The 24,626-nt window shown below is 43.3% G+C and overlaps 1 protein-coding gene across 2 annotated transcripts in view; it reads right to left on the bottom strand.

Moving 5' to 3' along the window:
• ZZEF1 (zinc finger ZZ-type and EF-hand domain containing 1) overlaps positions 1-24,626 on the bottom strand; it is a 140,934-nt gene that overhangs the window by 74,221 nt on the left and 42,087 nt on the right. For both annotated transcript variants that reach the window (XM_044285185.1, XM_044285184.1), the window contains exons 12-18: positions 24,458-24,569; positions 23,318-23,533; positions 15,340-15,434; positions 6,144-6,286; positions 4,043-4,176; positions 2,647-2,717; positions 1,573-1,687 (exon numbers count right to left, since the gene is read on the bottom strand). In XM_044285185.1, the coding sequence (XP_044141120.1) occupies positions 1,573-1,687; positions 2,647-2,717; positions 4,043-4,176; positions 6,144-6,286; positions 15,340-15,434; positions 23,318-23,533; positions 24,458-24,569 (886 nt within the window). The remainder of the gene's footprint in view (positions 1-1,572; positions 1,688-2,646; positions 2,718-4,042; positions 4,177-6,143; positions 6,287-15,339; positions 15,435-23,317; positions 23,534-24,457; positions 24,570-24,626) is intronic.

Raw genomic sequence — 24,626 nt, forward strand, 5'->3', positions numbered from 1 at the left:
GCCGAAGCCAGAGTACGCACTCTGGAGAACCTGGTAAGGAGTGCAAGGAAGACCGTGGCCACCCTGCACAATGGCATGGCCGAAGCCCAATGCCTCCGGCCGCGGAGGCACTAACCGCTCCGGTGAAATGAACGGTGACACCAAAAACAAACCCCTGACTTTGATGCAGCAATCTCAACAACAGCCAGTTGGTTAAAGCGGAGGAAAGCACCCAGGAGCCGTCAACCTTAGCGCGGACCTCCCGGAACACAAGAGACCGAGCGTCGACAAGAGTTGGAGAAGTCCAAGCAAAAAAAACGCAGACACTGCAAGTAACAGAGTCCCAGTCGCAGGACCAGGCCAGACTGGAGAAGACAGAATCATGGGAAGAGAAAGGCCGAGTGGAGGAATGCCCAGCTTCCTAAAGAACCCCAGGTAAGATCCGAAATCAGACAACAGAACCTGGACGAAGCACGGCCGGGAGCGAACACTAGCGTGCTCGCTGGACTCGTCTGGGCAGGCGGGAGGAAACCCAATGCGAGCAGGCGCAGATCAGTGGCACGGGCAAAAAGGTTGGTAAAACTGGTCCCGTCGGCCCCCCCGAGCAACGCCGTCCCGTATCCACAGGAGTGGGGGAGCAGAAGGACAAAAGGAAGGAACCGAAAGCGACCCGGCCAGCATCCAACAGACGCCAGGACAAGGCAGGCTAAAGTCCCTGTCATTATACACCACAGGAAGGTGTTCTACAGTCCCGGAGTGGGGACTTGAAGGGCAATCTTGACAGAAGAAGTAGTCCCGCCAGGTTACCGAGAAGGTAAGTCCAAGCAGGACCATTGCCCAGAATGGAAAAAATAACCTGCACCCAGCGGGAGGACAGAATGCAGCAACCCGGTAAACAGGCACACAGCTAGTACCGCCAGTGTGAACAATGGAGACAGTATGAGACCATAAGGAACACCGGAACCATCCATATGAACAACCATGTTCTCCCCAGAGGGGAGGGCCGCGAAGGAACAGCCCCTAAAGCCTGGCCGGGGCAGAAGCCACATCGGAGTAAAACCGTCTCAGCGGAAGCCAAAACAGAGCAGTCGAGAGAAAAAAAAAAAAAAAAAAAAAAAAAAAAAAAAAAGTAAAAATCAAAATTTAAACAAGGAGAAAACAGCCCTGCAGTAGCAGGGAGTGTCTTGCCTCCTTGGACACTAAGCAAAAACTGGCAGTCTCTCTCTCCAGGCTGAGGGTATAGCTGTGGAGGAGGGGCTTAACAGTTTTCACTTAGTGTCACGCCTCCTAGGGAGATGAGCTATACCCAAGGTCTTCTGTGTCCCCCAAGGAAATTGGGCGAGAAATCTGACAAATGAGCTCGATAGGCTAACCACCGTCATTTTTCTTCCACTTTTCAAAACTGGTGTGAGAGCTATAAAATGCAAAGCGACATTTTAGGCAATAATAAGCCAAACAGGTCACACAGGTCCTATTTTGCAACATTTTGAAGCAGCCAGAATTCTAAAATGCACAGTGTGATAAATTCCCCAAAACGTTTTCATTTTCATATAGCCCAAAGCATTACAACTGAGCACTCAGCAACTACGGTACCTCTCTCACTGCCATCACCCAAAATTTGTCCATGACAGAAAGCACTTGGCCTATGTCAAAATCTGGAGACATCTCTGTATCTGGTAGTAATAATAGTCCACTTGGGTCTTGCTCACTGTATAAAGAAATGTATTTAAAAAGTTATATGTCATCAATTAAAAATGTACTATTGAGCAAAGTATTCAGAAATTAAACTGCTATTCTAAGTATTTGGCACACAAAGTTGATAGTTTACAGCCATGTTTACAGGCAAGTGATCCAGGGGTAAAGCTGACCTTACACAGGAGATCAAAGTGGTTGTCCACCATTTAGACATTGATGGTCATGATCATCAATATTAGGTTGGTGGTGTTCAATACCCACACCACACAGCTCGTTTGTGGCAGCCTTGGAAACATAATGGAGCCTCAAACAGAAGGTGCCTTCCACCATGTAGTGCCTGCGCCGAGGAACCGCAGCTCGGCTACCACCTGTTCATAGATCACTTGGTTTCTAGTAAGCAGGCTCACAATCCACAGTCTAGAAAAGTACCCAGTCTGCCGAGCCCTCTGCATCTCCTTCATTTCTTTATGACAGGCGCATTCTGTAGCCAGCTGCTGGCAATAACTTTCTACTACTAACGCGCCTAATATCCTACTTGGCAAATTGGGCAGCAGAAGCAGAGATCTACATAGACTCACAATGTGAGGAGCTTGCACTGGGAGATTGAGACTAGGCTCCATTCACATGACCATATTTTTGGTCTGCATCTGATCCGCATTTGTTGCAAATTGGATGTGGACCCAATAATTTGAATAGGGCCGCAAAAAATGTGGACAGCACACTGTGTGCTGTCTGCATCCATATGTCTGTTTCGCAGTGCTGCAAAAAAGATAGAACATGTCCTATTCTTGTCAGTTTTGCAGACAAGAATAGGCATCGTTACAATAGGTCCGCATAAAAAGATTGCGTACATCATTTGTAATTTTTTGCGGACCACAAGATACATACGGTCACAAGAATGCACCCCAAGTCATTAAAAGCATTTACTAGCAGAAAATTTCAGGAACTGGCAATAGATAATAAAGATGTCACCTGAAGTAAGTACACAGAGACTGGAAGGTGGTTTGAACTGACTGTGGTTGCTTCTCTTCAGTAATTTTCTTCTATAATAAAAAATGACAACAGTAAAACAGGCGTAATTTTAGAAATGCAGTCGATTGTGTTAGGCTACTTTCACATTAGCGTTTTTACTGGATCAGGCAGGGTTCAGCAAACACGCTTCCGTTACTGATATACAACCATCTGCATCCGTTATAAACGGATCCGGTTGTATTATCTTTAACATTGCCAAAACAGATCTGTCATGAACTCCATTGAAAGTCCATGGAGGATAGATCCGTTTTCTATTGTGGCAGAGAAAACGGCTCCACCCCCAATGACTTGCAGTGTGGGTCATGCTGCGGTTTGCTCTCCGGTATGGGAACGCAACTTAGGCTACTTTCACACTAGCGTTCGTCGGTCCGCTCGTGAGCTCCGTTTGAAGGGGCTCACGAGCGGACCCGAACGCTTCCGTCCAGCCCTGATGCAGTCTGAATGGATGCGGATCCGCACAGACTGCATCAGTCTGGCGGCGTTCAGCCTTCGCTCCGCTCGCCTCCGCACGGACAGGCGGACAGCTGAACGCTGCTTGCAGCGTTCGGGTGTCCGCCTGGCCGTGCGGAGGCGTGCGGATCCGTCCAGACTTACAATGTAAGTCAATGGGGACGGATCCGTTTGAAGATGCCACAATATGGCTCAATCTTCAAGCGGATCCGTCCCCCATTGACTTTACATTGAAAGTCTGGACGGATCCGTACGAGGCTATTTTCACACTTAGCTTTTATATGCTAATATAATGCAGACGGATCCGTTCTGAACGGAGCCTCCGTCTGCATTATTATGATCGGATCCGTTCAGAACTGATCCGATCGAACGCTAGTGTGAAAGTAGCCTAAACGGCACGGAATGCATTTTGGAGCATTTCATTCTGTTTGGTTCAGTTTTGTACCCATTGACAATAAATGGGGACAAAAACAGAAGCGTTTTTTTCTGGTACTGAGCCCCTATGACGGATCTCATTACCAGAAAATTAAAACGCTAGTGTGAAAGTAGCATTACTCTGTTATACCCATTATTAAACACAAAACAGAAATACATGATTCAAAAAAGAAAAAAAAGAATTAGATTGCACATCCACAAGCTTAGCGCAGTGAGTGGGCTTATGCCTTTTGATCAAAAAGTACACTAATGCCTCTTATATAGCATGCAGTATAGGGGGCCGTACACCAATTATTGCACTGAGAGGCGATGTTAATTTTGCTGAGAAGCAGTTATAGATCAAAGCTTAGCTTGTTGATGTGCGATCTAATTCTTTTTTGAAACAAAATAGAAATAAATCAATTATCAGTTGTTTTTTAGCGTGCAAGGTTCCTAATAGTAATATTCTTACCATTAAAGAGAACAGTTGATCTCTTCTGGTCACACGATCAGGAAAAAAAATTGCAGCTCCATTCAGTAAAGTGTTAGTAATCTCTTGTTTGAGAGCTTTAGAAGACAAAGAGGAAATGTCCATGCTGTCCATAGCTGAAATGAGAGTAGCAGGGAATAAAATTAAACTGTGCTATTAACAGCTCTTCAGAAAAATCATCACATTTGACAGTCTGCCTTATCTACAAAAGTACTAATGTCTGTTTCCATATGTGAAGCATACATACAATTATAGAGGTTTTGCCATCTATGACTGCTATGGTATAATCACTAGGACCTTCAGAAACCTTGCCAATCACAACAAAAAGAGAAGACTGGGTTTCCTCCAGCCTTGTCTCTGCACAGTGGCACCAATATCCGCACTGTGGGGAAGAGCAACACATTCTTAGAAAGTCCCACCATTAGAAAAGTGATGATATAGAGTAACCTTGCTATATGCCATCATTTCTTGTGGTGGGGAGACAACTCCATGTCAGATATGTACAATGCCAGAAAGTTCAGAAGAGCAAAGGAATTTAGCAATGCTACAGGTTGCCACAGCCCCTTAGTTTAGGGTCATGACTGGTCCCGGGTGTTTGACCCCAACAAATCAGATACTGATGACCTACCAGACGACAAGTCATCAGTATTTAAGTCTAAGAAAAGCCCTTTAAAGAGGTTCTGTCACCAGAATCATCCCTCATAAACCAGGCATACTGGCTTCTAGGGGTCATCATGCTGATTAAAACTGAACCTTTCTTTTGTCTGTATGATAAATAGCTGCAGAGAAATATGCGTTTTTATTCATACCCAAATATTCTGAGCTCTGCAACACCCCCTGTGCTCTGCAGACTCCCCCCTCCCATTGATTGACAGGACTAGACATGCTGAGGCCAGAGCTGTGTGCTAGCATGTAAATATCATATCACTATCACAATATCATATCTACATATTGCTGCTGTATTCACAGGCACAATGTATGCTTATGTTAAAGATGTGTGAATTTTATTCTATATTTTTTGTATATCTAGGACTGTAATGAGTTAACTTTTTATTTTCCAAGTGCCTTCCTCCCACACCTCTCTCTTTGTCTCAAGCTGGAGAAGGGAGAGGGAGGCAAAGAGCTGTGCTGTGAGAAGTGTCTGATTTCTCATCTTTCTACAGGTGTCCCATAGAGTGTGGTGGAATGCGTAAGCCAATCATATGGCTTGATGATATATATATTATTCACTGCCTATAGAGAAGCACCTCTTTGAAGTGTCACATATGACGTATGCAGTATTATTGTTAGATTGTCCGCCATTACAAAATGGCGAACACCTAGATGTTTACATTAGTTCACATTCCAAAGTGGTACTCACTGCGCAGATGTTGAAGTGTTATCTCTGTTTCTCTTATCACTTTTTCCTTTTTGACCAATGAAACAATGTTTTAGCCTCAGAGAGGAATGCCCTCTTCTGAAGATGTATATATGGCTTACCCCATGTAATAAAGTTAGAGAGTGCTTTGACCAACTTCTGTGTCAGTGTCCAGTCTCTCAACCACGCGTGGATATTAACCCCCCTGAGGGTACATTGATTTGGAACACCAGAGTGTATTTTAAATGCCCTAATTTAGGGCGGTTTCATCACTTATACAGACACCAGTAAGGTATGTTAGCTTATAAGCATAGAAATACTATGCATCTCTAAGGTGATGCTATAGCTTAGAGGTATAATGGTTTACCCTACATATAGAGATCCCAGGTTCAAATCCCAGAAGACCTATACATTTTCTTTGTAATTTCTTTCTTTTATTCAAAACCATATTTATTATACTATAATAAATAATTCTCATTTACATGTGAATAAATACGCTGGTATCTCTGCAGCTGTTTAGTATACAGACAAAAGAAAGGTACAGTTTTATTCAGCATGATGAGCCCTAACAGGCAGTATGACCGGTTTAATAGGGTTGCTCCTGATGACAGAGCCTCTTTAAAAAGGTGAGTAGGCTTTCATGCTATTTTCATAAATGTCTAAATTAAGTCAACTCATGAATCAACTATTAAGAGATCTTGAGAAACACAAGAAAAAGGAACCTACCTTTACACAAGTGAGTATATAATTCCTGAGCATACTGCACTTGGTTAGATTTCGAGGCGGACGTTCCTGCAGCAAGTACACCAGAGCAGCTCTGAATTAGCTGCAACAGAAGAGTCTGGGCAGAGATACATTCTTCTCTGGGGCTGAAAGAAAAAAAAAAAGATGAATAAATAGTACCTTACACTTGATCAGCAGCATATAATTTCTCATAACAAGCCACATTTTGTGTTGAAGTTTCTACAATGAGAAAACTATATTTTTGTACTTACCGTAAAATCTGTTACTGTTCTGTTCATTGGGGAACACAGACTTGACCATGGGTATAGCTGCTGCCACTAGGAGGTGACACTAAGCACAAAAAGTGTGAGCTCCTCCCTTCAACTATACCCTTCCTACAGGGGCTAAACTAAATCAGTTAGTGCAAATGCAGTAGGAAAAGCAAGAAAAAAAAGAAAAAAGGAAAATCGAATAATGTACAAACCCAGAACCACATAGGTGGGTGCTTTGTCCCCCAATGAATGGAAGAGAAACAGATTTTACGGTAAGCACAAAAATCTAGTTCTCTCATCCGTATCATTGGGGGACACAGGCTTGACCATGGGACGTTACAGTCCCAAGGGTGGGCCATAAAAAAAGAAACCCTCCGATGAGAGAACCGCTGTCTGCAAAAATCTACACCCCCAGAGAAGCGTCAGAAGATGCAAAAGGTGTGTACTAAAATTTTCAAAAAGTGTGCAAAGATGACCAAGTAGTCGCCTTGCATACCTGAAGGGCCAAAGCTCTATGATGCACTGCCCAAGAGGCCCCTACTGCCCAAGCAGAATGAGCAGTAACCCAGAAGGGTGGGACCTGATAATTTATGCGGTACGCTTCCACAATGGCTAAACAAATCCACCGGGAAATAGAAGCTTTGGACGTAGCCAACCCTTGTCTCGGCCCCTCTGGAACGACGAACAGAGAATCCGTCGATCGGAAAGATGACGTCTGAGACAGATAGATGCGGACGGTTCGTACCAAATCCAGAGTGTAAAGTGACTGCTCGCGAGGAAGAGACAGGGCAGGATAAAAGGAAGGTAGAATGATCTCCTCATTGAGATGGAATGCTGACACAACCTTCGGAAGTTACATTTTATTTCCTCTCAGCTACAGCAATTGAGGGGTTGGGGGAGGACCCCTGGGGACAACGCATCTGTGCGGCTGATAGCCCACATTATAGAAAATGAATCCCCTATAGCCTTACTAGAACATAGTGGTCTCTCTGATAAGTTGGCGGGATACCCTACACTTAATTTAATATGTAAGGTTTGGCATAAATGTTGTGACTTGCAGTCTATACGGGGCTTTACCCAGGTCACTCCTCTATGGAGAAATCCCCAGTTTCCTGAAATGTTTCACCTTGAGGTGTTCTCCCCATGAGAACAGAAGGGTGTGGTTGTTCCTGTATCAACTACAAAGAGATGGGTGTGTTTAAATCTTTTGAACAATTCAGGAATGAGTTTGCCCTTCCTCATACAGCCTTTTTTCAATTTTTGCAATTAAGAAATGCATTCCAGGTACAGGCAAAATCTATGTCGCTTACATGTACAACAGTCCCATTGCTGCAACAGATTCTCACCTGTGGCTCTTCGAGTGGACTAATATCGTCCATGTGAGGCATGACTCCTTGGTGGTCAAACAAAAATGGGAGGGGGAGGTTGGTTATATATCAGAGGATCAATGGAAAGCCGTACTGGCACTAACACCTCAGTTATCAGTCTGAGGGCAAGTGTATGTCCCAATTACTTCTTGTTCACTGTGTACTGTGTATACCGGACTCCATCCTTTCTGTTCAAGATCGAGGTTAGGAATGATGCTTACTGCCCTAGATGTGGGGAGAGTCCTGCATCCCTGATGCACATGTTCTGGGAGTGTACGGAGCTTTGGAATTACTGGATAGGCGTGCTAACCTCATTGTGGTCCCATCTGGTCCGAGGACGTGTGTTGGGACTGTTGTACATTACAAATCGCAATTCACACCTGGGGGTGCAGTGTTTGCTCTTCCAGGCCAGACAATGAATTGCTAAATACTGCCTTAGACCCCAGCTCCCTTCTGGGGTTTAATTTTTGAACAGAATGGACAAGATTCTTCGTCTGGAAAAAGGAGTAAAAGGCAGTGCTTGGCCAAGTTCACAAAAATCATAGTTTGGCTTATGATTGACTTGGCTGTGATGGGAGGAGTGACCTCGGAGTTGCACGTGGTTTCCGAGTTTTCACATACGAGACCAGGATTGGAAATGATAACTATGGTGGGTGATCTGGAGAGAAGGACTTGAGAGACAAGTTTATCAAGGAAAGTGAAGGCGCTAAGACCTTTTCCAGGGTCACAGTTCTATCTTCTTTAACGCGCTGACACACGCTACCTATACAAGTGTTATAGTACCAGTCTCTGGGAGGTGGGGTGTCGGAGGGCGGTTTATTTTATTTTGGGTTACATCTAAAAGGGTATATTTTTGCTTCTTTTGCTTTCACTATTGAAATATGGATGTAAATTATGGAAAAAGTCTTGACAATTTTCTGAATGCCAAATTTGATGGTCTATACCCATCCCTTTTTTTCTGTATCTTGAATACTTGTTTAATAAAAAATATCAGATACAAAAAAATAAATAATAATAATAATAATAATAATTAGGACTTCCAGGTCCGGTGATAGATCCGGGAGAAAATGACGGTTTCCTGGCACGAATCATGGTCTGGACAACAGCATCCGAGAAACACCGAGAAACAGCCAAGCCGTTAAATGTAGAGACCTTAAATTCGGGTGGAAGACAAGAGGTCCTCCCGAAGGGGAAGATGCCAGGGTTAGTCAGCGAGGAGGGAGACTAGGGATGTGTGCCAATCCAGGGCCACAAGAATGACGGGCAGACTTTCGGACCTGATTTTCCGGAGAAGACGCGGAATGAGGGGAAGAGGAGGGAACACGTAAGGAAACATGAACTGACTCCACGGAATCCCAAGAGCATGGTACACCAGGGCCAGGGGATCCTTGGACCGTGCAACAAAGTTCTTGTCCTTGTGGTTGAAGCAAGAGGCCACCAGATCCAGCCGATCTCACTCACAGATCACTAGAAAAACCTGCAGTGAAAAGCCCATTCGCAGGGATCGAGACACTTCCGGCTGAGAAAGTCGGCGATCCAGTTGTCGACGCCGGGAATGTGAACTGCCAACAGCGCCGGGACATGGTTCTCCAACCAGCTGAGAATCAGCACTGTTTCTGCCATGGCTGCCGGTAACCGCCCTGGTGGTTGAGGTAGACTACTGGCGCGGAATTGTCAGACTGAACCCGAACTGGACGTCCCCTGAGGCGGTCAGTCCAATGAAGCAGAGAGAGACGAATCGCCCTCAATTTCAGAATTTTGATGGGAAGGGAGTGTTCCTCGTGCGTCCACGTGCACTGAACACGACTGGAACACTGGGAAGGAGTGGAAGGTGGCCCCTGGGGAGAATACTATAAAAGCGTGCCCTTTCATGAAGGCCCCCCCCCACCTGCAGAACTGAGGTCTCAGGTGAAGGTAAGCAGGCCTCAGTGGGGGACATTCACACATGGAGTAACCTGAGAAGGGGGCCTTGGGGACCGAGAGAATACTCACCAGTCTGCCTCCTAGAGACACTAAACTAAAACTGTTTTAGCTTAGTCCCTGTAGGAAGTGTATAGCTGAAGGGAGGAGCTCACACTTTTGTGCTTAGAGTCTGCCTCCTAGTGGCAGCAGCTATACCCATGGTCAAGTCTGTGTCCCCCAATGATACGGATGAGAATTATTATTAGTTTTTACACTACACCACAATTATTTCATATTTAGGGACAAATTTTATATACAACAGAAAAATACAGCAATGGGGGACTAAATTTGCACCGTCCTATGTGAATCTTTGAAGACTTTGAGGAGAAAGTAGGCCTACTTCAACATCCAAACATTGTGTTTTACCATAGGTTTATAGACAGCATTATCCTCATCTGGGGGAGTAGAGGATCTACATCTATTTACAGAAAATCTAAATAAAACCACGCGGAACATTGGTTATACTACAGAACTATCCATTATTAGGTCAAAGTATTTCTAACAATCCAATTTTAACATTCCGTAGACCCAAAACCTTGAAGAACATTCTAGCTACTTCATGCCCTAAAATACAATCTCACACTCAAATCGATAAGATGAAAAGAACTTGGTTAACAGGAGGTGGGAAAAAAGTGCATATAGATGCGGACTAAATGGTGTGAGATCATATGTCATAGGACAAGAGAAATCACCATTCCTATGACCAGAGGTGATTGTCATACAACAAGATATGAATTGTGGTACATCTGATGTAATACACCTCCTTGAATGTCTGTGCAACCTACAATATGTGGGGCACACCACACAAACCTAAAGAGAAAGAATGAATGAACATCGGTCAAACATTAAACGTAAAGTAGAGACACACAGTACCACCAAGACATTTTACAAGAGTTTATAATGGGGATACTGCTCTCCTAAAAGTGACAATGTTAGAATGGGTCCCCTGATCTTTCCAGCAACTAAGCAGAAAGGAAAGGTTTTGGATTTTTAGACTAAACACTGTATCTCCACTTGGTTTAAATGAATCATTAGAATACATTAATTATTAACCCTTTCACGACCGAAATCTGTATATATACGTGATAGCTGCACATACCCCGTGCAGCTACCACGTATATATACGTTCTGGCAGCTCTTTAATCCAAGCGCTGCAAAGCGCTTGGATTAAAGCTTCTGCCCCTGCCCTGTATGCTGTCACGGACAGCATACAGTGCAGTAATGCCGGCAAGGGACCAATCGGAGTGGCCCCTTGCCAGCAATCGATCCGATTGGTTAGTCTGTGCAGACTAACCAATCAGATCGCGGCAGTGAAAAAATGCCGGTTTCAGGCTCTGATCTGCGCTCTGCAGATTAGAGCCTGAAAGCCGATAGTGTTTCTCATGCCCCCCAATCCTCCAAGCCTTTGGTGCCCCTCTGTGAAAATAATAAAAGTAAAAATAAATCAATAAATAAATAAAAATGTAAATAAAAAAGAGACATTGCCTTTTCCTATAAAAAAATGAAAAAAATAAAATAAAATACACATATTAGGTGTCACCGCGTCCGCAACGACCGTCTCTATAAATATATCACGTGATGGACCCCGTCCGATAAACACTATAAAAATAACATTAAAAAAACAGTGCCAAAAAAGCTATTTTTGTCACCTTACATCACAAAAAGTGCAACAGCAAGCGATCAAAAAGGCTTATGACCCCCAAAATAGTACCAATCAAACCGTCACTTCGTCCCGCAAAAAATGATACCCTATTTAAGACAATCGCCCAAAAAATAAAAAAGCTATGGCTCTCAGACTATAGAGACACTAAAACATCATTTTTTTGGTTTCAGAAATGCTATTATTGTGTAAAACTTAAATAAAAGTATACATATTAGGTATTGCCACGTCCGTAACGATCTTCTTTATAAAACTATCACATGACCTAACTCCTCAGATGAACTCTGTAAAAATAAATAAATGAAAACTGTTCCAAAACAGCCAATTTTTGGGTCACCTTGCCCCATAAAGTGTAATAATAAATGATCAAAAAATCCAATGTACCCAAAAATGGTACCAATAAAAACCTCAACACTTTCTGCAAAAAACGAGCCCCTGCACAAGACGATCGGCAGAAAAATAAAAAACATATGGCGTTCAGAAAACCAATCCAGCACAATCTGCCTTTCAAAAACCGTATGGCATTCCTTTCCTTCTTCGCCCTGCCGTGTGCCCGTACAGCAGTTTACGACCACATGTGGGGTGTTTCTGTAAACCGCGGAATCAGGGTAATAAATATTGAGTTTTGTTTGGCTGGTAACCCTCAATGTGTTAAAGAAAAAAAATATATTAAATTAGAAAATCTGCCAAAAAAGTGAAATTTTTTAATTTCATCTCCATTTTCCTTTAATTCTTGTGGAACGCCTAAAGGGTTAACAAAGTTTGTAAAATCAGTTTTGAGTAACTTGAGGGGTGTAGTTTCTACAATGGGGTCATTTATGGGGGTTTCCACTATGTAAGCCCCACAAAGGAACTTCAGACCTGAACTGGTCCTTAAAAAGTGGGTTTTGGAAATTTTCTTAAAAATTGTAAGAATTGCTTCTAAACTTCTAAGTCTTCTAACGCCCTAAAAAAAAAAAATGACATTTCCAAAATGATGCCAACATAAAGTAGACAAATGGGGAATGTTAAGTAATAAATATTTTATTAGGTATCACTTTCTGTTTTAGACGCAGAGAAATTGAAATTTGGAAAATTGTGAATTTTTCCTAATTTTTGGTAAATTTGGGATTTTTTCATAAATAAAGGTGAAATATATTGACTCAAATATATGACTATCATGAAGTACAGTGTGTCACGAGAAAACAATCTCAGAATGGCTTGGATAAGTAAAAGTGTTCCAAAGCTATTACCACATAAAGTGACGCATGTCAGATTTGTAAATTTTGACCTGGACACTGGGGAATCAATGACCCTTGGTCATGAAAGGGTTAAACAAACATAAGGAAATTACAATAAAGAACATAAGATATTATTTCTCGGTTGCCAAAATATATTTTTTTATTGCATTTTCTTTTTTTTTTTGTAGTCTGATCAACATACATCTATTTACCGTATTTAATTTTGTGTTCTTAACATTGATTATAGCTACTGATTAATATCATGTTTTATCATATGTTGGGGTACTTTCACACTAGCGTTTTTCTTTTCTGGCACTGACTTCCGTCATAGGGGTTCAATACCGGAAAATAACTGATTAGTTTTATCCCCATGCATTCTGAATAGAGAGAAATCCGTTCAGGATGTCTTCAGTTCAGTCACTGAACTGCGTTTTGGACTGAGGAAATACTGCGGTATTATCTCCGTCCCAAATTCCGGATCAACTGCCAGAACGTGTCCTTCCGGTCTGCACATGCGCAGACCGGTAAAAATAAAAAAAATAAAAAATAATGGATCTGTTTCTCCAGATGTGATCCGGAGAGACGGATCCGTTCTTGCAATGCATTTGTAAGATGGATCCGCATCAGGATCAGTCTACAAATGCAGTCCGTTTGCATGCAGATTGCCGGATCACTCTGCCACAAGTGTGCCTAAGATTGTATTTCCATATATGTATTATTTACATATATTCTTATACATGTTTTATGCATATTTTTATACATATCTTTGATTGTACATATTACTATGCATGTCTTACCATATATCATTTATACAAATCATCAATTGTTCAGATTTTTTTAATGCATATTTGTCTTTTTCTTTTTATTCTAAATGTGATATTTCTTATAGTTGTAAATGTATCTTTAAATAGACAGTGTAAGGATTCATATTGATAATAAAAGGGGTTTTCTCCTCTCAGACAATGGGGCCATATCGCTAGGATATACCCCCATTGTCTTATAGGTGCGGGTCCCACCGCTGGGACCCGCACCTATATCGAGAACGGAGCCCCGAAAGTGAAGGAGAGCGCACTGCGCATGCGCAGCCGCTCTCCATTCATTTATATGGGGCCACCGAAAATAACCGAGCGCCGTCTGCCCCATAGAAAGTGGGGATTAGCGCTTGGTGGTGGACGGACCCTGGGAAATCTGGGGTCCTCCATCCACAGCGTTCCCCGCTCCGTTCTCGATACGCTAGGACCCGCACCTATCAGACAATGGGGGCATATCCTAGCGATATGCCCCCATTGTCTAAGATGGGAATACTTAAGATAGACTACCATAGAACGGGGGCATTCCACTTACTTATGCAATGACCTATTACTAAAAGATCCATTTAGATTCAGAGGGCAGGATGCCCAAGTGTGGAGTGCATATGCTCCACACACGAGCGCTTCCCGTTTTAGCCTCAAAAGATCGATTTCACCAGAGCACAGGGCTGGCAGACAGATGCGAGCGCTGCCTGGCCCTCTGTCAATCAGGACTTGGAGACTTGGAGGGAGGCGACAAATGTGGGAGAACGGAGCCTTTATGAGAGGAACAACGCCCCCCCCCCCTATAAAGGTTCGATTTCTGGCGTAACGAAGGCATAGATAAAAGTAGGAATAGGCTAGTTAGATTTAGCCGACATTAGCACATCGCTAATGTCAGCTAGTTAATAGGGTTAAATCTGGTGACAGAATCCCTTTAAATGGAGAACTTGCGCCGATTTTACATATGTAATTGTGAATCAAAAAGCCTTTCACGTCATTTGCTGCTACACATTATTGCTGCTGGTATGAGAAACCCCTAATACTAGCAGAGACCAATTGTGAGCATTCCTCTGGGCATCTTTTGTATGAATAATTGCAATAAAGCTCCTTTTCATGGCCAGGGAAAATTAGTGAAGAAGCAGCAGAGCTTAAAGTTCATGCTTTGATGCTCTTTTGCCCGGTGACGAACCAGGCTCTCCATGGGGCTACCAGGAAGCCCGGTGACATCACCGGCACTGATGGGCGGGCTTTAGCGCTGCCCTAGCCAGTAAAACTGCTAGGGCAGCGCTAAAGCACGCCCATCAGAGCCGGTGACGTCACGGAACACACTGCCGAGTGGAAGACTCTGCTTGGCAGTGTGTTATTGTAAACTAAAGAGCCCGTGCCCTGCACGATCTAGCGCAGGGCAAGGAAGATCATCGGAGCATGAACCCGGACAACTCCTTTAAGGAGGACCCATCATAACGAAATTCAGTGCAATCTGCAGGTGGCATGTTATAGAGCTGAGCAGATTGATATATAGTTTAGTAGGAAAAGATTCAGTAAAACTTGTAATTTATACATTTAATCTGCCTTTTCTGACTTCAATTGTACATGGGAGAGGTGTTCTCAGTGATTAATAGTATTCCCTGTGTGTGTATACAGAGATAGCTGTCAGTTATTGATAGTTGTACACGGGTGGGGTATTATCAGTGGTAGCATTCTCTGTGTAAGTGTGTATACAGAGATAGCTGTTAGTCACTGATAGCTGCACACAGGGGAGGTGTTATCAGTGATTGATAGCATTCTCTGTGTAAGTGTGCATACACATACATACTGATGGGGACCTTAGATTATGAGCCCCATAGGAAGCAATGATTATGTCGGTAAAGTGCTGCAGAACATGTTAGCACTATAAGTGAGTAAAATAAATGTAAAACATAAATACCTGTCTCGTAACTTCTTATAAAACCTCCAAAGGAGCTCCAAATCTAGGTCTGATAAATCAAGAAGTGATTTGTGCCGTGATCGATTGTCTTTTTCCTGCACAAAAAGAGAAAAACAAAGAACAGGAATTATTTTTAAATAACACACACTGCAGTACCTAAAAAACAGCAGCTGCAATAAGGTTGGTTTCAAAAGAGGCAGATTTAATGCATAAAATTGGTGCTATACATGTGATTGGGGGTTGTTTCTGAAAGCAAAGCACATGGACTTCAGCATGCTCCATTGAGATGAATGGGAAAGTTGCAAATATTTCTTCAACAAATCTGCTGTGTGAAGTCACCTTGAAGGGGCGATCCAGTTTTGTTACAAAACAATGTAATAAACACACCTGTAAATCAGGTTACAACTTTTGTTGTCTTCATGCACTCCCAAATACTGTCATGATGTATCTAATAAAAGGTTTGTTTTTAATAGCTACCCCTGGCTATGGCCACAATTCCATGCTGACCCTGACACTGACACAGCTCAGTCTTCTTTATATGTAGAGGTTTTCTGCCTACACATCCATAACCTCTCCATACAAATAAGCAATAAACTCCAGGAGACAGTATGCTACACAACCCTCAAGATGCCTTGAGATATTTCAGATGAACGGTAGCTGCAATCACTGTACTAGCGGACATCTGGCTGAAGATCATCATGTAACAAGTAGACAAGTTAAAGACCATCTGTCAGCAGATTTGTACCTATGAAACTGGCAGACCTGTTACATGTGCGTTTGGCAGCTGAAGGCATCTGTGTTGGTCCCATGTTCATATATGTGCTCGCATTGCTGAGAAAAATGATGTTTTAATATATGTAAATGAGCCTCTAAGAGCAATGGGGGCGTTGCCGTTACACCTAGAGGCTCGGCCAGTTTCATAGGTACAAATCTGCTGATGGATGAGATTTAATAATAGGGTCCTTTCACACACAAATTTGTCTGTCCTTTTTTTTTTTTTACTTGTAAAAAAAAAAAAGGTCAGAATAAGATCAAGTGTCATTTGTTTTTTTGCTTTTATCTGGAGTTTTTTTTTTTTTGCACACAGTGTGGTTTAACACTAGTGTTTTCTTTGTGGCATTTTCCCTTACAGAAAACACCTGAAAAAGCACCAAGAGCTATAGCATGCTGTGTTTTTGAAAAGAAGCAAGAAAGCAAAAAATAAAAAAATTCCAAAAACCATCTGAAGCTGCCAGCAGTACCTGAGAGTAGCCAGCAGTGTGTTTCTGGCGATCATTTTCTTCCTGAAGGCAGCTGCCTCAAAAGCTCTGAAAACGTTATTTTATCCCCTGCCCCTGGGATTTTCTAGTGATGCATGGTAACGCGCCCCCTTCTCTGCCCCTTCGCCTGTTCGACAAACCCAGCGGAACTCTAGTGCATAAGCGCTGTCAGTCACAGCGAAGGGGCAGGGAAGGGGGCGTGGTTACCGTGACTTGAAGCAAGGAGGCCGCTGCCCCCTTGACTTCAAGCTGCGCCGGCAGGGAATAACAGAACGTTTTCAGAGCTTTTGAGGCATCTGCCTTCAGGACGAAAATGATCGTCAGAAACACACTGCTGGCTACTCTCAGGTACTGCTGGCGGCTTGGGATGGATTTTGGAGGTGACAGGTTCCCTTTAAACTAACATGCAGTGCTGGTGTTTTTGCTGTAAAAAAATGTCACTAAAAATCAAGATGTGAGAGCAACCCAACACTGCCCTCATGCTTAAAGGGGTTCTCCCGAACTGAAGAATTCAGGGTAGGTTCACACAGCTTTTTTGGATTAGGATTTTTTTGCTTTGTCCACAAAAGTTGGACTGGTTGTTATGGGTAACAGACAGTCAGTACAGTTTATAGGCATGATATAACTGTAGGTCAGAAGTTACAATGCCTATACACAGCAGATGAAAGGTCAGATGACCCAGCCAAATTTCAGCACAACCAGTCAACCCATTTAATGTGTATGGGTGTATCCCAATTCTCCTCTAATGGACGATGTTTGAGGACTGAGGTGTCGACCACGTTGTATTTTAATCATTTGTTTTCAAGGATGATCAGCCATTTTCAGAGGTCAGGCTCATTCCCCATCTCCCAGCTGATTACATATACCCACTTGGCAGTGCATGCATGTGTTCAGGGATCCAAATTAATGGCTGCTTATCAAAGGTTTACAGCCACCTTAAAGGCTATTAGCAATGTTTTTTTATTATTGCATTGTACTTATTTTGAGCTACAAATCATTGTTTCAATAGGTCTTTATTAAAAATATGGAATCCTTTTTCGTGTACAGAGCTGAGATGCTGTAGTCGCACCCTTTGGATTTTCTGTCTTTTCCGTCATTTGGGGAGCTGACGGGCTCCTTATCTCTAACATTATAAACACTCATTATAGCTCAGTTCTTATCTTACTGATAGGAATGTGGCTTAAATAAGTGTTTATGACCTCTCAGTTTACAGATAATTTTTATTAGATGACCTACACAAAATGTGAATGTGAAAGTACCAGTCACACAGTTAGAAAAACAGTTAACCAAATGTGAAATAATGGCTCAATATTTTTAATAAAGGCCAATTTAAATTATGATTTTTAAACCAAAATAAGTAAAATGCAATCAAAGAAAAATTGCCTCTGAAGGTGTACATAGCCTTTAAAGGGTTTCTACCACTTCGTTTTCACATAATTAGGTGTCAGACACTAGCGATCCGCTAGTGTCTGCTCTGCCAAACAATCCTAATATAATAGCTTTTGTGGCAGCCGTTTCGCTAAAAAAAGAACTTATATTGATATGCTAATGACCCTCTAGGTGCTATGGGGGCGTCATTAGCACCTAGCGGATCAGTTTACCTTCACAAGATGCCGCCGGCCAGCGCGTCCCTCCAGCCCGCCCATCTCCTCTGGAATGCGATCAAGCGGACGACTTCTCGCGCATGCGCCGTGTGCGTCTGTATTTGGCGCATGCGCAGTGAATGTCCGACCGCTTCCCTGCTCAGACATCTCCACTGCGCCTGCGCCGATGGAGCACTATGACATAATCGGCGCAGTGTAGATGTCTGAGCAGGGAAGCGGTCAGACAGTCACTGCGCATGCGCGAGAAGTCGTCCGCTTGATCGCATTCCAGAGGAGATGGGCGGGCTGGAGGGACACGCTGGGCGGCGGCATCTTGTGAAGGTAAACCGATCCTCTAGGTGCTAATGACGCCCCCATAGCACCTAGAGGGTCATTAGCATATCAATATAAGTTCTTTTTTTTAGCGAAACGGCTGCCCCAAAAGCTATATTAGGATTGTTTGGCAGAGCAGACACTAGCGGATCGCTAGTGTCTGACACCTAATTATGTGAAAACAAAGTGGTAGAAACCCTTTAAGCATTAAATGTAAACTGTGCAGTCATAAGATTAAAGGGGTTGTCCGGGATTGGGGGCATTGCTCTAATAGTACAAGTGTGGCATACACATTACATACAAGCATGTAGTACCTTTGGCACAGATTTCTGCAGCCTAGTTTTCATCTTTGAAATTCATGGCTGGAAGTTACTGTTTTCTTCTCATTGACGTACCGGGTCCCTTGCAGGCAAGCAAAGCTTCCTCTTCCGCTGCTCAGGGAGCCCGGTGACGTCACTGGCAGCATAAGTTATTTATGCAGAGTGGATGGAGGGGCAGTAACTAGGATGGCCAACATCCCGCTAAGCCCTGCCCCTTCAGTCCGGTGACGTCACGGGCAAGAAGCTTTAGAATGAATGGAGGTGAATATTGATGAGGGGGCGGAGTTACAGCAGAGCAGAGAGACAGCTGTAACTACCTGATGCTGCGCTGCCCCAGGACCCACAGGGCAGTGCAGCCGGAAGTTAGGGAAAGATAAACAGATATATAAACAATGAGTGGGGGACCGTTGGAGCCACATAGAAGTGGCAAAAATAGCTGAAAATATATGGAGGCACCTTTATTTAGATGTACATTGTGAGCAAACGTGTATTTTATTTATTTTTTTGGTCCCGGACAACCTCTTTAACCACCTCCGGACCGCCTAACACAGATGTGCGTTCCGGAGGTGGCAGCCCTGCGCTCAGCGACGCATATACGCGTCATCTCGCGAGACGCGAGATCTCCTGTGAACGCGCGCACACAGGCGCGCGCGCGCTCACAGGAACGGAAGGTAAGCGAGTGGATCTCCAGCCTGCCAGCGGCGATCGCTCGCTGGCAGGCTGGAGATGTGATTTTTTTTAACCCCTAACAGGTATATTAGACGCTGTTTTGATAACAGCGTCTAATATACCTGCTACCTGGTCCTCTGGTGGTCCCTTTTGTTAGGATCGACCACCAGAGGACACAGGTAGCTGTGTAAAGTAGCACCAAACACCACTACACTACACCCCCCCCCCTGTCACTTATTAACCCTTTATGAACCACTGATCACCCCATATAGACTCCCTAATCACCCCCCTGTCAATGATCACCCCCCTGTCATTGATCACCCCCCTGTAAGGCTCCATTCAGAGGTCCGTATGATTTTTACGGATCCACGGATACATGGATCGGATCCACGGATAAATGGATCGGATCCGCAAAACGCATACGGACGTCTGAATGGAACCTTACAGGGGGGTGATCAATGACAAGGGGGTGATCACGCATATAGACTTCCTGATCACTTCCCTGTCATTGATCATCCCCCCCCCCCCCCCGTCATTGATCACCCCCCTGTAAGGCTACATTCAGACATCCGCATGTATTTTGCGGATCCGATCCATGTATCCGTGGATCCATAAAAATCATACGGACGTCTGAATGGAGCATTACAGGGGGGTGATCAATGACGGAGGTGATCAGGGAGTCTATATGGGTGATCACCCCTCTGTCATTGATCACCCCCCTGTAAGGCTCCATTCACACGTCCGCATGTGTTTTGCGGATCCGATCCATGTATCCATGGATCCGTAAAAAATCATACGGACGTCTGAATGGAGCCTTACAGGGGGGTGATCAGGGAGTCTATATGGGTGATCACCCCTCTGTCATTGATCACCCCCCTTGTAAGGCTCCATTCAGACATCCGCATGTGTCTGAATGGAGCCTTACAGGGGTGATCACCCCTCTGTCATTGATCACCCCCCTGTAAGGCTCTATTCAGACGTCCTCATGTGTTTTGCGGATCCGATCCATGTATCCGTGGATCCGTTAAAAATCATACGGACGTCTGAATGGAGCCTTACAGGGGGGTGATCAATGACGGAGGTGATCAGGGAGTCTATATGGGTGATCACCCCTCTGTCATTGATCACCCCCCTTGTAAGGCTCCATTCAGACATCCGCATGTGTTTTGCGGATCCGATCCATGTATCCGTAGATCCGTAAAAAATCATACGGACGTCTGAATGGAGCCTTACAGGCGGGGGGTGATCAATGACAGGGGGGTGATCACCCCATATAGACTCCCTGATCACCCCCCTGTCATTGATCACCCCCTGTAAGGCTCCATTCAGACATTTTTTTTGGCCCAAGTTAGTGGAAATTTTTTGTTTGTTTTTGTTTTTTCTTACTAAGTCTCATATTCCACTAACTTGTGTCAAAAAATAAAATCTCACATGAACATTTTTTAGACATTTATATTCCAGACTTCTTCTCACGCTTTAGGGCCCCTAAAATGCCAGGGCAGTATAAATACCCCACATGTGACCCCATTTCGGAAAGAAGACACCCCAAGGTATTCCGTGAGGGGCATATTGAGTCCATGAAAGATTGAAATTTTTGTCCCAAGTTAGCGGAAAGGGAGACTTTGTGAGAAAATACAAAAAAAAATCAATTTCCGCTAACTTGTGCCAAAAAAATAAAATAATTCTAGGAACTCGCCAGGCCCTTACGGAATACCTTGGGGTGTCTTCTTTCCAAAATGGGGTCACATGTGGGGTATTTATACTGCCCTGGAATTTTAGGGGCCCGAAAGCGTGAGAAGAAGTCTGGGATCCAAATGTCTAAAAATGCCCTCCTAAAAGGAATTTGGGCCGCTTTGCGCATCTAGGCTGCAAAAAAGTGTCACACATGTGGTATCGCCGTACTCAGGAGAAGTTGGGGAATGTGTTTTGGGGTGTCATTTTACATATACCCATGCTGGGTGAGATAAATATCTTGGTCAAATGCCAACTTTGTATAAAAAAATTGGAAAAGTTGTCTTTTGCCAGCATGGGTATATGTAAAATGACACCCCAAAACACATTCCCCAACTTCTCCTGAGTACGGCAATACCACATGTGTGACACTTTTTTGCAGCCTAGGTGGGCAAAGGGGCACACATTCCAAAGAGCACCTTTCGGATTTCGCAGGCCATTTTTTACACATTTTGATTGCAAAGTACTTCTCACACATATGGGCCCCTAAATTGCCAGGGCAGTATAACTACGCCACAAGTGACCCCATTTTGGAAAGAAGACACCCCAAGGTATTCCATGAGGGGCATGGCGAGTTCTTAGAATTTTAAATTTTTTGTCGCAAGTTAGTGGAATATGAGACTTTGTAATGAAAAAAAAATAAAATAAAAAAAATAATCATCATTTTCCGCTAACTTGTGACAAAAAATAAAAAATTCTAGGAACTCGCCATGCCCCTCACGGAATACCTTGGGGTGTCTTCTTTCCAAAATGGGGTCACTTGTGGGGTAGTTATACTGCCCTGGCAATTTAGGGGCCCAAATGTGTGAGACGTACTTTGCAATCAAAATGTGTAAAAAATGGCCTGCAAAATCCGAAAGGTGCACTTTGGAATATGTGCCCCTTTGCCCACCTTGGCTGCAAAAAAGTGTGACACATCTGGTATCGCCGTACTCAGGAGAAGTTGGGGAATGTGTTTTGGGGTGACATTTTACATATAACTATGCTGGGTGAGAGAAATATCTTGGTCAAATGCCAACTTTGTATAAAATTTTTTGGAAAAGTTGTCTTTTGCCAAGATATTTCTCTCACCCAGCATGGGTATATGTAAAATGACACCCCAAAACACATTCCCCAACTTCTCCTGAGTACAGCGATACCAGATGTGTGACACTTTATTGCAGCCTAGGTGGGCAAAGGGGCACATATTCCAAAGTGCACCTTTCGGATTTCGCAGGCCATTTTTTACACATTTTGATTGCAAAGTACTTCTCACACATATGGGCCCCTAAATTGCCAGGGCAGTATAACTACGCCACAAGTGACCCCATTTTGGAAAGAAGACACCCCAAGGTATTCCGTGAGGGGCATGGCGAGTTCCTAGAATTTTTTAATTTTTGTCGCAAGTTAGTGGAATATGAGACTTTGTAAGAAAAAAAGAAAAAAATCATTATTTTCCGCTAACTTGTGACAAAAAATAAAAAGTTCTATGAACTCACTATGCCCATCAGCGAATACCTTAGGGTGTCTACTTTCCGAAATGGGGTCATTTGTGGGGTGTTTCTACTGTCTGGGCATTGTAGAACCTCAGGAAACATGACAGGTGCTCAGAAAGTCAGAGCTGCTTCAAAAAGCGGAAATTCACATTTTTGTACCATAGTTTGTAAACGTTATAACTTTTACCCAAACCATTTTTCTTTTGCCCAAACATTTTTTTTTAATCAAAGACATGTAGAACAATAAATTTAGCGAAAAATTTATATATGGATGTAGTTTTTTTTTTTGCAAAATTTTACAGCTGAAAGTGAAAAATGTCTTTTTTTTGCAAAAAAAATGTTAAATTTCGATTAATAACAAAAAAAGTTAAAATGTCAGCAGCAATGAAATACCACCAAATGAAAGCTCTATTAGTGAGAAGAAAAGGAGGTAAAATTAATTTGGGTGGTAAGTTGCATGACCGAGCAATAAACGGTGAAAGTAGTGTAGTGCACAATTGTAAAAAGTGGCCTGGTCATGAAGGGGGTTTCAGCTAGCGGGGTTGAAGTGGTTAAAGACTAAGAAGTACAGCACAAATGTCAGGGATATATCTGGATATAGAACTCACCATATCATATGCCAGCTGTTGAACAAACAGCAATGTTTTAAGGATGAGAGTCATTCCACATGAACTGTCAGCTGCTAAATCTTTACACTTCAGACATGTGACATTTATATCAATTTTTGCTTCCAGTGGCCTGTGGTAACCAGAAGCAATGATGCCCTGAACACCTAGACGCTCTGCTGTGTCTTCTCTAGTGCATAGGAATTTCACCATCCAGTACTAGAAAGGAGGGGAAAATGAAACCAATTAGCAAAAGTTTTATATACTTTATATATGATGTGCAGGGAAAAAATAAATAAAAAAGCATGAAACTAGTGGGTGGTAAAGGGGTTTATGTTACTAACATATTGATGTCATATCCTTAGAATAGGTCATCGATATGAGATCGGTGGGGGTCCAACACTCAGCAGCCCCACCATACAGATTCTTGAAATAAACAGAGTTCGCATCCGAAACACCACAGTGCCATATCTACTGCCAGACTAACTCCCATTCACTTGAACAGGAACATCAGCTGCAGTACCAAAGAATGGCCACAGAACAGTGAATGGTGCTGTGGTGTTTAAAGGGTTTCTGTCACCGGATTTAACCCTATTAAGCTAGCTGACATTAGAAATGTGCTAATGTCAGCTAACCCTAACTAGCCTATTCCTACTCTTATCTATGCCCCCGTTGCAGAAATCGAACTTTTATAATATGCTAATTAGCCTCTATTGTTCCTGCTCCTAGAGGCTCCGTTCTCCCACCTTTGTCGGCTCCCTCCAAGTCCTGATTGACAGGGCCAGGCAGCGCTCGCACCTGTCTGCCAGCCCTGTGCTCTGGTGAAATCTCACACCGTTCAGTATTCGGCGCAGGCGCGATGAGGAAGTTTGTAGCCTGCAAGCGTCTTTCCCTTACCGTGCCTGCGTCGTTCAGCTAAATACCGCAAAATTTTGCCAGAGCACAGGGCTGGCAGACAGATGCGAGCGCTGCCTGGCCCTGTCAATCAGGACTTGGACGGAGCCGACAAAGGTGGGAAAATATAAAATATATAATTTCCTGTTGCTTATATAGCACCAACATAAACCAAAAGCACTGTACACAGATATGAATCTCAATATGAATTATACTTTTAAAACATGTAGTCAGATATACTGTACTTACTTTTGCAATTTTACACCGCTGCATTCTGATGTCGACTTCATCCCATTCCTCTTCAAGTTCAAACCAGGCAATGGGATCACACTCCTCGCCTTCTGTGGACGGCTTGCTACTCCTGTGAAAAAAAAACAATGCCAATAAGAGTGGTTTCACACACTTGTTTTTACAGTTT

This window comes from Bufo gargarizans, chromosome 3 (assembly GCF_014858855.1).
Source record: "Bufo gargarizans isolate SCDJY-AF-19 chromosome 3, ASM1485885v1, whole genome shotgun sequence".
Taxonomy (NCBI): Eukaryota; Metazoa; Chordata; class Amphibia; order Anura; family Bufonidae; genus Bufo; species Bufo gargarizans.